The following is a 14,478-nucleotide window of genomic DNA, read 5'->3' as shown; positions in this document are numbered from 1 at the left end:
TTATGGTAGATTTGGATATTGATACGCCTACCTCCTGGAGAGTGCTGTTCACTTGGTTGGCTGTTGTGAAGGGGTTTCTCTTCACCATGGAGATTATTCTGCGATCATCCACCACTGTTGTCTTCCGTGGGCGCCCAGGTCTTTTTGCATTGATGAGTTCACCAATGCTTTCTTTCTTTCTCAAGATGTACCAAACTGTAGATTTTGCCACTCCTGACATTGTAGCAATTTCTCGGATGGGTTTTTTCTGTTTTTGCAGCTTAAGGATGGCTTGTTTCATCTGCATGGAGAGCTCCTTTGGCCGCATGTTTACTTCACAGCAAAACCTTCCAAATACAGGTAGTCCTCGACTTACGTCATTGATCCGTTCTTACGCGGCGTCGTAAACCGAATTTCGATGTAAGTTGGACCATACGTTCATACAGTACTGTACCATAATGACAGTACAGTACTGCAAACACTTAGCCTATCCAAACACCTATCCTAACACAGTACCCTACATAATTAGGGTGTTATGGCGTGCAGGAGACTCGTTTTCCTCGTGTAACCGGGTACAGTGTACAGTACTGGACTCTATTACATGTAGTTCGACTTACGACGCAAACCGTGTAAGTTGGAACGAGGCTTTGTATAAAGCGTTGTAACCACGAAACGATGTAACTCGAGACCGTTGTAACCCGAGGACTAACTGTACAAGCACCACACCTCAAATCAACTCCAGGCCTTTTATCTGCTTATTTGATAATGACATAACGAAGGGATTGCCCACAACTGTCCATGAAATAGCCTTGGAGTCAATTGTCCAATTACTTTTGGTCTATTTAAAAACAGGGTGGCATATGTTAAGGAGCTGAAACTCCTTAACCCTTCATCCAATTTTAATGTGGATACCCTCAATTAAAAGCTGAAAGTCTGAACTTCAACCGCATCTGAATTGTTTTTGTTTAAAATTCATTGTGGTAATGTCTATAACCAAAATTAGAAAAATGTTGTCTCTGTCCAAATATATATGGATGTAACTGTATATTTTTCCTTTAGCAGCAACTATGTTATCCCACTCATATATCTTAGTAAAAAAAAAACTCAAAAGAATGTAAGATGGCTAGAGAAAGATCAGCAACCTGGACATGTTCATTGTCGCCCTAAGGCTGTTAGTGACCCTCAAATTTAATATTACTGTATATGCAGTAGGATGGGAAGGAAGAGGAGAAGAAGAAGCAGCTGATAGTTGTGGAGAGTGACCTTGAGTTATCACTGGAATAGGCAGGGAATGAGGCTGAAAGTTTGAGTGAAATTTATGATGATGATGATGACAACTCGGGCCATAATGGCCAACCATTACAGCAGGTTGCAGAAAATGAATCAACATGTCCTCAGCCATACACACAAAAACCTCAGTGACATTCAATGTCAAAATGTAGGGCTAGAAGTAGCCCATCAAAGAGAAAAGGGTGAACACCCACTCCAGGAAGCATGCATGAAAGGAGAAAGGGAGCACTCAGTTGTAACTAATAAAAAGCATATTTTATTGATGGTTCAGTAAAAAGGTTTATATCCAACATAATAATCAAAAATGTACAATATGAAACAACAGCAGGATGAAAACAGAAAAAACAGGGTACCAACAATTGTAACTGACCAAATGTGCAGAAAGAGTTTTACTGTATAAAGTGCCAGTGCAATAGTAATGAAGATGGTAAGAAGACCCCTCAGAAGAAGTATCAGACGATCAAATTGATCACAAATTAGTCACAAAAGGGGGCAGAACTTAGCAAGGGCAGAGGTAGTAGGACCCTGGACCAGGTGTGGAGATTAGGGGTCCTACTACCTCGTCCAATACGTCTTCTTACCATCCTAATTGCTATTGCACTGGCACTTTATACAGTAAAACTCTTTATGCAGATTTGGGCACTTGCAATTGTTGGTACCCTGTTTTTTCTGTTTTCATCCTGCTGTTGTTTCATATTGTACATTTTTGATTGTTATGTTGGATATAAACCTTTTTTACTGAACGATCAATAAAATATGCTTTTAATTAGTTACACCTGAGTGCTCCCTTTCTCCTTTCATGCATGTCCTCAGTCGTGTTGATGAGCATTGCAAGCTGTATACTTGTGGAATGACAGACGTATCATTAGCATTAAGCAAAGGGATGACTATCAGATAGCCATTTTTTTAGACCCACAGTATTAAAGCAAAATAGGGAAATTCTGAAAAGGAGTCAATGTTGAGGCATTACAAGAATAAGCTTTTTTCTCTGCTTGAAAATGTTTTCACCAAGCATATGCCTGCTGACTGCATATCTGACCAGGAGACCGTCTTTGCTTCTCCCAGTGTTAATGCTTCTCTGCCCATGCCAGAGCCAGGACTGGAGCAAGTAGCCATGACAACAGCATTGATTACCGTGTTTTTACCTAATGGACCAAACGATTTATCTGCCATTGCGCCAACCTGACAGAGTCTGTACAGCCAGTTTTAGTCATGCCTGGACTGTGTGATTTCTCTGACAGACACTCTAAGCCCAGATCCCATTGATGTATGGGTAAGCAAATTGTACCAGTGGCAAAATCTGGCTTCGTATCCATGAACTTATCGTCTTGTCCAGTCTCCAGTATATTATCAGAGAGGGCACACAAATACAGGGGTTTTCCACCAAACAAGTTTAATTTGAATCAGCATTTTAATTAATAGATTTTTTTAATAATAATAAGTTCCATGTTTGAAAGTGTTTAAAAAAAATGTTCCTGTGCTGAGATAATCTGATAAATGTGCCCCTGTTGTGTACTATGTAATGGCCGTGTCTGACTATGCTGCAACATGGGCTGATCATACCACATACCAAGTTGAAAATTCGTGTCAGAATGGCTATATAACCCTTCATGAAAATGTAACACATACCCTGATTCACAGCGCCTCAGTGTCTCGCCTCCCTGCTACTGCTGAGATCTCACACTACTCAGTGCAAGCTACAGTTGTCTGTTAGGCTGAATGGGCCTGAGTGCATGTGGACTAATCACCTTTTTTATTCTGTACCTGAACACACACAATGCCCATCTTAATATCAAGCTTACGCAGTCATTTTCACACAAGGATTTTTAAAGAAAGTACACCCCCTCATAAAAGTCTAAGGGATCTATATAATAATGTAGGCAGTTTGTATTGTGAAATCTGGTGACATATCAATAGCGTAACAGATAAAGATATCTTTTGCAACATCTGCACACAAACTGAATTTTTGGCGAAACAATCCAGTCTTCATCTGGGGGCTGACAACCTGACCTGTTCAAACTTATAAAAGCTGTGCGTTATTACCAGTCAGAAATGAATAGTATATTTTATTCATTAACATCATTCAAAGAGCCACATTAAAATGTTAATAAAATGAAACACTAGGTGCTCATGTACATGGCAAACACATGTGCATGAATCCTATCAGGCGGTTTATGGAATCTTGACAACTGCCTAGTAAGATGCTGCCATAGAGATTGTCAAGTCATACATATAGCGATAACCTATGTGCACAAGACATCTTTTTCAGATGGATTCTGTCCAGAATTTGACTGAAAAAGCAGTGTAAAAGCGCCCCATAAAATGAATATAGTTCACAGCAATATCAAAACTACATTGCTGTGTACTCTTCCATGTTATATCACTTCGTGTACCTGCTTCGGGCTTTGGGAACCCTGAAGCGGTAAAATAAGTGACAGATTTATTCTTTCCGCTTACTATTTTTCACAGCATAGAGTAAAGGACGCTGGTGGTGGAGCTGCCGCACGAGTGATGACAATACTGCCAGCGAAGCCGCCTCAGGGAAATGTGCAAAGGTGTTTTACTGAACCAGCTTTACTATTGGAAAACTCGGCGGCTGCAGTGACATATAAAAGGCGATGTGTGCACATAGCCTTAAAATCAATTTATTTTGTGTCAAACCAATACAGAAGTTGAGAGAAAAAAACTTGGCATGCCTCTATGTAATAGCAGAGTCACCATAAACATCTCTGTGGGAAACTTAACCGACTAGTTATATGGCTGTGTGCATGGGGACTAAGTATATTAGAAATGTATACATGAACAAGCTTTAGTACTAAATCCTTTTATGGTCTATCGACAGCCAAAATTACAATGCTGCAACAAGGAAATTGTCTGACTCACGCAGAACATTGTATATATTCATACAGAATGATATATATTTTAAACTGTGTCTTAGGAGTTATTTCTTTTATTTTTTAAGGAAAGCGTGGACCTTGGAGAAATCATGTTCTCACTATGTTATCTGCCTACAGCAGGACGCCTGACCTTAACAGTGATAAAGTGTAGAAATCTAAAAGCAATGGACATCACTGGTTATTCAGGTATGTAGAACTTTCATTATTATGCTACATGACGGAGTGAATTCTTGGAAGGTTCCTCCCAGATTTGTTATGCTTGCATTATCTTCCATGATGCATTCATTTGCATATTATACTCATATATAAAAGCTATACATAAATGTACTGTATTTATATGTGCATATACAGTGGGGGAAATAAGCATTTGATCCCTTGCTGATTTTGTAAGTTTGTCCACTGACATTGATTCTCTATCTTTCAAAGTTAAAATTAACCTACCTTTAAAATTATAGACTGTTCACTTGTCAGTGGGCAAACTTACAAAATCAGCAAGGGATCAAATGCTTATTTCCCCCACTGTATATGTATATATAAATACAGTAGATTCCTGTATAGTTTATATATATATATATATATATATATATATATATATATATATACATACTGCTCAAAAAATAAAGAGAACACTTAAACATCACAATGCAGCTACAAGTCAGTCATACTTCAGTGAAATCATCCCATCGAGCTATGAAGCAACATTGATTGTGAATCAGTTTCCCCTGCTGTTTTGCAAGTGTAACAGACAACAGTTAGAAATGATAGACAACTAGCAAGACAACCCCTATAAAGAAGTGGTTTTGCAGGGGGTGACCACAGACTATTTCTCTGTTCTCCTCCTTTTTTGGCTGTTTTTGTCACGTTTGCATTTTGTCATTGCTCTCACCGCTAGAGGTCCTGTACAGTAACATGAGGTGTTGTCTACAACCCACATAAGTTGCTCAGGTAGTGCAGCTCATCCAGGATGGCACATCAATGCAATCTGTGGCAAGAAGGGTAGCTGTGTCTGTCACCACAGTGTCCAGAGCATGGAGCAGATACCAGGAGAGATGGAAGGGGCATAGGAGGGCAACAACCCAGCAGCAGGACTGTTACCTCCTCCTTTGTGCAAGGAGGAACAGGAGAAGCAGTGCCAGAGCCCTGCAAAATGACCTCCAGCAGTTCACTAACACTCATGTGTCTGCTCAAACTGTCAGAAACAGACTACATCAGGGTGTTATGAGGGCCTGATGTCCACAAGTGGGTGTTGTGCTTACAGCCCAACACCATGCAGGGCGAAACCTGTGGTCTTCACAGATACAGTAAGAGCAGGTTCACACTGAGCACATGTAACAGACGTGACAGAGTCTGGAGATGCCATGGAGAGCGTTCTGCTGCCTGCAACATCCTCCAACGTGACCGGTTTGGCAGTGAGTCAGGAATTGTGTGGGGAGGCCTTTCTTTGGAGAGCCGCACAGCCCTCCATGTGCTAGCCTGAGGTACCCTGACTGCCAGTAGGTACCAGGATGAGATCCTTAGACCCATTGTGAGCCCACATGCTGGTGCAGTGGGCCCTGGGTTCCTTCTGATGCATGACAATGCTAGGCCTCATGTAGCTGAAGTGTGTCAGCAGTTCCTGCATGATAAAGGCATTGATGCTATGAACTGGCCTGCCCGCTCCCCAGCACTGAATCCAATCGAGCACGTCTGCAACATCATGTCTCATTCCATCCACCAATGCCGCATTGCACCACAGACTGTCCAGGAGTTGACTGATGCCTTAATCCATGTCTGGGAGGAGATCCCTCAGGATATCATCCACTGCCTCATCAGGACAATGTCCAGGCATTGTAGGGAGGTCATACATTTTTAATACAATTCTGATTTAATCACGTTGCTGAATCAGGGTTTATAAACTGAAGTTCTGCAATTCAAAAAGATTGGTTTCCATCTTTTCTAGATGACCATCATTAGACACAAAGGCTGGGATAACTGTGCAGTAGATGCACTTTTTTTTTGTATTTTTGAGTCAAGGAATGAAAGGCATATTTAAAAAATGAAGTCAGAAAAGCATTGGTACCTTTGAGCAGACTATCTATAAAGTACATTTTTTTTCTAGGCCTTTCAGTATCTCCAAATTGTATTCTAAGGTTGTTTCTTGAAACTTTAAGTAACCTTTCCCCTGGCACGTTTGTCAAGTATAATCAGGATAAATCATGCCCTCATTTACCTATTGCTGCACCCTCCACTTACTATGGAGTTGAACTCCTCCTGCTATTATCCAAGATAACTGCTGTAACAGGGGTAAGTCTAAATCATGTCTTCACAGCTCAGATAAAGTATGGGACATGGATCAGACTTAGCACTGTGCTCTCACACCATGGTCATCTTGGATGAAGGAGAACCAGAATGCCAGTTTCCATAAAAGAGGCACAAAGAGTGGGAGGGAATTGTCAGAGCTGGGAAGTACTTATATATTTCAAGTCAAAAAGTATTTTCCAAAAAAAGCAATACATTCCAGATATACATATTTCTCTCATAGATAAATGTACACTTCTACCATGATTTCTACTTGAATCCCTAGTTTTATTAATAACAATTATCTCAGGTGAGAAAAGGGTTTCATATATCAACACTTTTGTCCATGGGCCATGTCTAACATTTCAGTTCAGCCCTATTCAAGTGAGCATTGTGCCATAGTACACTACTATTAAAGGTGTTAAGGACCATTTACACAGCAAGTTTATCATAAATGAGCAGTCCTAGGGAGTCTTCTTTTATGATAATCATGCAGGATAAACAGGCTGATGATCACCCTAAAAATGAGCAAAATGATCATCATTCTCAGCAGCAAATTTTTTTGTGTAATGAGGAACTGCACTGCCGAGAACAATGGCAACCAATGAATGATCTATTACAGATCATTTTGTGCTCAATTGATGCAGTGTCAGCCTGTTTAAAAAGGCTACTAAATCAATTGCCAATCAGCAAACAAGTAGCTGATGGGCAGTCATTTAAGGCCCCGTCTCACATAGCGAGATCGCTAGCGAGATCGCTGCTGAGTCACAAGTTTTGTGACGCAACAGCGACCTCAGTAGCGATCTCGCTATGTGTGACACGTACCAGCGATCAGGCCCCTGCTGCGAGATCGCTGGTCGTGTCAGAATGGCCTGGACCTTTTTTTGGTCGTTGAGGCCCCGCTGACATCGCTGAATCGGTGTGTGTGACACCGATCCAGCGATGTCTTCACTGGTAACCAGGGTAAACATCGGGTTACTAAGCGCAGGGCCGCGCTTAGTAACCCGATGTTTACCCTGGTTACCAGCGTAAATGTAAAAAAAAACAAACAGTACATACTCACCATCTGTTGCCCGTCAGGTCCCTTGCCGTCTGCTTCCTGCTCTGACTGAGCCGCCGTAAAGTGAGCACAGCAGTGACGTCACCGCTGCGCTCTGCTCTCACTGTTACGGCGGCTCAGTCAGAGCAGGAAGCAGACGCCAAGGGACCTGACGGGCAACAGATGGTGAGTATGTAGTGTTTGGTTTTTTTTACATTTACGCTGGTAACCAGGGTAAACATCGGGTTACTAAGCGCGGCCCTGCGCTTAGTAACCCGATGTTTACCCTGGTTACCCGGGTGCTGCAGGGGGACTTCGGCATCGTTGAAGACAGTTTCAACGATGCCGAAGTCGTTCCCCTGATCGTTGGTCGCTGGAGAGAGCGATCTGTGTGACAGCTCCCCAGCGACCACACAGCGACCACACAGCGACGCTGCAGCGATCAGCATCGTTGTCTGTATCGCTGCAGCGTCGCTGTGTGAGACGGGGCCTTTAGTGTCGAAGGTAGGTCAGTGTAAATGGATCTTTACAGTGTATACAATATTGTGCTCAAAACCACATTCAAGAAGTTTATTAACTCTTTACATGCTTCACAGGAACTGAAGCAATGTGGAAGGAAAAAATGAGCAATTAACTTTCTTTTGTCACAGGGAGACTAGGTGAGCGAGAGCTAAAAACCCGGGCCCCTGCAGTTTCCCTCAGACTAGGGAAATCCTGACTGACCCTCTACCTGGAGTTTACACTGAAGGAGTGCATGTCCAGGCCTCGAACCTCACCCTGTCTCCTGAGCTCAGCCCTAGGCTGATACCTCCGCCTTCCACCCAATGAAGAGGTAATATTCCAATACCCACAGTTAGCACAGACAAGGATAAAGGAAAATATACACCACGCCGCAGTCACTCAGGAATACACTATAAATGTGCAGGGCAAAATAAATACAAATATAGGAAGGAGTAAATAAGACAGAGGAAAATACACCACCAGCAACGAATCTCCAACAACCAGCTCTCCACTCCAGACCGAGATAACAACGCACAAGACAGAAGCAACAATCGGCAACGCCCAATGAACAGGAGAACCACCTAAAGGCCATGGGAATGGCCCAGCCCCCAATCCGAGGACCAGGCAAACCAACCCCGGAACAGCCAGACAAAATCCAGCAGACGCCAACGAGCAAACAGTGGCCAAAAGCGGAATCACCGCTGTCCGCCGGACGACCCGGTCCGAACAGCGTCCGACATGACAGTACCCCGCCCTCTACGAGGGACCCCAGGGCCCTCACGGCTTATAGGACCCGGCTTGTCTGGATGGCGACGATGAAAAAACCTGACCAGCCGATCCGCATGAATGTCTGAGGCTGGTACCCAGGACCTCTCCTCAGGCCCATAACCACGCCAGTGTACCAAGTACTGTAAAGTGCGATGCACTACACGAGAGTCACCCACCTTGGAGACTTCAAACTCCAAATTACCATCCACCAAGACTGGAGGTGGCATAGGCGCCGCATCCACAGAACCCACCACCTTCTTTAGAAGAGACCTGTGGAACACGTTGTGTATCTTATACACCGTAGGGAGCTCCAATCGGTACGCTACTGGGTTAATGACGGCGGTGACCCTAAATGGACCAATAAAGCGTGGACCCAATTTAAGGGACGGTATTTTGAGTCTTATGTTTTTTGTGGATAACCACACCCAGTCATCCACACTCAGGTCCGGACCTGGCACACGCCTACTGTCAGCCACACGCTTGTACCTAGCACCCACACTCAACAGGCGCTGCTTAACTCTCCTCCAGACTGATGACAATTGTGTCCCCAACTGGTCCTCCTCCGGAACACCGGAAGAGCCCCTCTGACTCAAGGTACAAAATTGAGGATGTAGCCCGTAAACACAAAGAAAGGAGACTCCCCAGACGACTCCTGGCGGTGATTATTGATGGCAAACTCAGCCAAAGGAAGAAAGGTAGACCAATCCTCCTGGTTATCAGAGACAAAGCAGCGTAAGTACTGTTCCAAATTTTGGTTCATACGCTCAGTCTGACCATTTGACTGAGGATGAAACGCCGAAGAATGAGATAACTTGATCCCCAGCCATGAGCAAAAAGCTCTCCAAATTTTGCCACAAACTGAGACCCTCTATCAGACACGATGTCAGATGGAACCCCATGAAGTCTGACCACCTCCTGCACAAATACCTGAGCCAGAGTCTTAGCGTTAGGCAATGAAGGCAAAGACACAAAGTGCGACATTTTAGAAAACCGATCAACAATCACCAATATGACCGTGTTCCCAGCTGATGAGGGCAAATCAGTGATGAAATCCATGGAGATTTCCGTCCAAGGCTTACTAGGTACCTCAAGAGGAAGTAGTGTGCCAACAGGATGGGAGCGAGGTGTCTTAGCCCTAGCGCACGTGGTACAAGCTGACACGTATGAGACCACGTCCTGTCAGATCTTGGGCCACCAAAACCGACGTGACACCAACTCCAAGGTACCTCTAACCCCTGGGTGGCCAGCCAGGACAGCATCATGATGCTCCGCCAAAACCTTTAGGCGGAGATGAAGCAGTTCAAAAGATTTGTTGATGGGAAGCTCAGATGGTACCTCCTCCTGAGCCTCGGCAATCTCAGCCTCAACCACAACACCATTTTGGAGGATGGGTACTGGATCCTCCCGAGGTTCTCCCCCCAGAAAACACCTGGACAGAGCATCCGCCTTAGTGTTTTTAGACCCCGGTCTGTAAGTGACCACAAAATTGAACCGCGTGAAAAACAATGCCCAGCGAGTCTGCCTGGGGGACAGACGCTTGGCTGACTCCAAATACAGCAGATTCTTATGATCGGTAATAACAGTAACCTGATGTACCGACCCCTCCAAGAAGTGTTGCCATTCCTCAAAGGCCAACTTAATTGCCAACAACTCCCTGTTGCCGATATCGTAGTTACGTTCGGCGGACGACAGTTTCTTGGAGAAATAGGCGCACGGACGTAAACCACTCAAAGGTGAGCCTTGAGATAGTACCGCCCCCACACCAACCTCAGACGCATCGACTTCCACAACAAAGGGTTTAGATACATCTGGCTGCACAAGAATGGGGGCTGAAACAAAACTGTTCTTAAGAAATTCAAATGCACGCACAGCAGCCTCAGGCTAAACGGAGAAATTGGTACCCTTTTTAGTCATGTCAGTTAGCGGTTTAGCAATGATGGAAAAATCCTTGATAAATTTCCTATAGTAGTTAGAAAACCCAAGGAACCGCTGAAGTGCTTTCAGGTTATCAGGACGTTCCCAATGCAGCACCGCCTGCACCTTAGCGGCGTCCATTTTAAACCCAGAAGCAGACACAATATAACCCAAGAAAGGCAACTCTTGAACAGAAAATACACATTTCTCAAGTTTAGCATACAGCTTATTCTCTCTGAGAAGCTGTAACACCTGCCTGACATGATCTAAATGAGCATCACGGTCGCAAAAATATATGAGAATGTCATCTAGATACACGATAACGAATTTCCCCAAAACATGCGAGAACACATCATTGATGAAATGTTGGAACACTGCAGGTGCGTTAGTCAACCCAAACGGCATCACCAAATTTTCAAAATGACCCTCAGGGGTATTAAAAGCCGTCTTCCACTCATCACCTTGACGGACTCTTATGAGGTTGTACGCCCCCTGAGATCAAGCTTGGTAAACCACTTAGCACCTGCCACCTGGTTGAACAAATCTGGTATCAGAGGCATAGGGTATGGATCACGTATCGTAATCTGGTTCAACTCCCTAAAATCCAAACACAGGCGTAATCCACCATCTTTCTTCTTCACGAAGAAGAACCCTGCTGCCACCGGCGAGGATGACGGCCTGATGTGCCCTTTGCTCAAGCTTTCAGCAATGTAATCTTTTAACGCTTGTCTCTCCGGACCGGAGATGTTAAACATTCTTGCTTTAGGCAATTTGGCCCCTGGTTTAAACCTGATAGAACAGTCATAAGGACGATGTGGCGGCAACTCTGAACAACCCTTCCCAGAGAACACATCCACAAAATCCAGAAGTGACTCAGGAACGCTTGAAGTCACCGCAGCCACACATGTGGCCAGGCAATTCTCCTGGCAGAACTCGCTCCACCGAATTATGTCCTGAGTTTTCCAGTCAATTACCGGGTTGTGCATAGACATCCAAGGAAAACCCAAAACCACCTGAGCAGGAAGATTCCTGAGCACCTTACATGTAACCCGCTCGGAGTGTAGAACTCCTATGTGGAGTTTCACCTCAGCCACAAATTCAGTAATCTCCCCCTGAGAGAGAGGAGCAGCATTGATGGTGACCACGCAAATAGGATGAGACAGTTTTTCAATCCTAAAACCTGCTGTGCGCGCAAACTCCTCATCAATGAGATTTGTGGCTGAACCACTATCCACAAAAACAGTAATTGGCAGCTCACTGCCAGCAATAAAAACTTTAGCTGGGAGCATGCATTGCGAAACCACCATGGAGGATATACATAAGCTCAGATTGGTCTCCTCCACACCATCTGAACTTAGAAGTTTTCCGCCGTTGCGTTTTTCTTAGACAGCAGAGGACAGATGTTAATAAAATGACCAGTTTTACCACAGTAAAAACAGGCTCCCTGCTTCCTGAGCTCAGGGGCTTGACGCTTGACATGTGACACCCCTGCGATTTGCATAGATTCCGTGGGCTCACCTGCAGCAACCTCACGTGAACCTAAACCTTCTCCCACAGGCGGCGTCTCATGCTCCCCCTGACGCAAACGACGATCAATGCGGACAACCAGACTCAAAGCGGAATCTAGAGAAGCAGGAGTCTCGTACATCAGAAGGGCTTTTTTAACCCTTCCACAAATCCCATGTATAAACTGACTCCGCAATGCTGGATCATTCCATTGTGTATCGATTGCCCAGCGACGAAATTCAGAACAGTAATCCTCTGCAACTCGCTCCCCCTGGCGAATAGTGCGTATCTTAGATTCTGCTAGAGCCATTCTGTCAGGTTCATCGTAGATTTTCCCAAGAGAAGAAAAAAAACCCTCCACAGAGTCAAATGCAACAGAATCAGATGGCAAAGAAAACACCCATGCTTGGGGATCTCCGCTTAACAATGACAACACCAGGCCCACATGCTGAGCCTCATTACCTGAGGAAATCGGGCGCATGCGAAAATATAGTTTGCAAGCTTCACGAAAAAAAAACAAATTTACTGCGTTCCCCAGTAAATCTTTCAGGCAAAGGAAATTTAGGCTCAGCAACTCTTCCTGTCGCTCCAGCCTGCACATTAGATACTTCTAGTCCCTGTTGCTGCACTGCCCCCCTCAACTCAGTGACCTGTAGGGACAGCGCCTCCAACTGGCGGGTTATGGAAGTCATGGGATCCATGACAAAACACACAAAAAAAAAAAAGAAACCCCTTTTTTTTTTTTTTTTGTTGGGCCGATTACAATGTCACGGGGAGACTAGGTGAGCGAGAGCTAAAAACCCGGGCCCCTGCAGTTTCCCTCAGACTTGGGAAATCCTGACTGACCCTCTACCTGGAGTTTACACTGAAGGTGTTCATGTCCAGGCCTCGAACCTCACCCTGTCTCCTGAGCTCAGCCCTAGGCTGATACCTCCGCCCTCCACCCAGTGAAGAGGTAATATTCCAATACCCACAGTTAGCACAGACAAGGATAAAGGAAAATATACACCACGCCGCAGTCACTCAGGAATACACTATAAATGTGCAGGGCAAAATAGATACAAATATAGGAAGGAGTAAATAAGACAGAGGAAAATACACCACCAGCAACGAATCTCCAACAACCAGCTCTCCACTCCAGACCGAGATAACAACGCACAAGACAGAAGCTACAATTGGTGACACCCAATGAACAGGAGAACCACATAAAGGCCATGGGAATGGCCCAGCCCCCAATCCGAGGACCAGGCAAACCAACCCCGGAACAGCCAGACAAAATTCAGCAGATGCCAACGAGCAAACAGTGGCCAAAAGCGGAATCACCGCTGTCCGCCGGACGACCCAGTCCAAACAGCGTCCGACATGACATCTTTACAAACAATTGACCTCAGAACCAATTTTTTGATTTTCAATAGTGTAAAAAGAGAAAATGAACGGCAAAATTTGTTGTGCAATTAATCCTGAATTCGCCAATACCCCATATGTGGGGGTAAACAACTGTTTGTGCACATGACAGAGCTCAGAAGGGAAGGAGCGCCGTTTGACTTTTTCAATGCAGATTTGGCTGGAATTGAGATCGGACACCATGTCACGTTTGGAGAGCCCCTGATGTGCCTAAACAGTGGGAATCCCCACAAGTGACACCGTTTTGGAAGCTAGACTCCTTAAGGAACTTATCTGGATGTGTGGTGGGCACTTTGAAGTGCTTCAAATTAGTTTATAATGTAGAGCAGTGAAAATAAAAAATCATATTTTTTCCACAAAAAAGATATTTTCGCCCCAAAATTTTTATTTTCATCAGGGTAACAGGAGAAATTACCGTATATACTCGAGTATAAGCCGACCCGAGTATAAGCCAACCCCCCTAATTTTGCCACAAAAAACTGGGAAAACTTATTGACTCGAGTATAAGCCTAGGGTGGAAAATACAGCAGCTACCGGTGCATTTCAAAAATAAAAATAGATGCTCCATACCGTTCATTATTGCCCCAAAGGAGGTTCCATATAAAGCTGTGCCATATATAATGCTCCATACCGTTGATTATTGCCCCATAGATGCTCCATATATAGCTGTGCCATATAGAATGCTCTGCACCATTCATTATGGCCCCATAGATGCTCCTTATAAAGCTGTGCCATATATAATGCTCTGCATCATTCATTATGGCCCCATAGATGCCCCATATACAATGCTCTGCACCGTTCATTATGGCCCCATAGATGCTCCATATAAAGCAGTGCCATATATGCTCTGCACTGTTCATTATGGCCCCATAGATGCTCCATATAAAGCTGTGCCATATATGC

General features: G+C 44.4%; 1 protein-coding gene across 3 annotated transcripts in view; it reads left to right on the top strand.

The window, feature by feature from the left end:
* SYT6 (synaptotagmin 6) overlaps positions 1-14,478 on the top strand; it is an 827,254-nt gene that overhangs the window by 708,388 nt on the left and 104,388 nt on the right. For all 3 annotated transcript variants that reach the window (XM_077294958.1, XM_077294959.1, XM_077294960.1), the window contains exon 4: positions 4,232-4,352. In XM_077294958.1, the coding sequence (XP_077151073.1) occupies positions 4,232-4,352 (121 nt within the window). The remainder of the gene's footprint in view (positions 1-4,231; positions 4,353-14,478) is intronic.

Source organism: Ranitomeya variabilis, chromosome 3, assembly GCF_051348905.1.
Source record: "Ranitomeya variabilis isolate aRanVar5 chromosome 3, aRanVar5.hap1, whole genome shotgun sequence".
NCBI classification, from domain to species: Eukaryota; Metazoa; Chordata; class Amphibia; order Anura; family Dendrobatidae; genus Ranitomeya; species Ranitomeya variabilis.
This window is presented reverse-complemented; position numbering and strand designations above follow the sequence as displayed.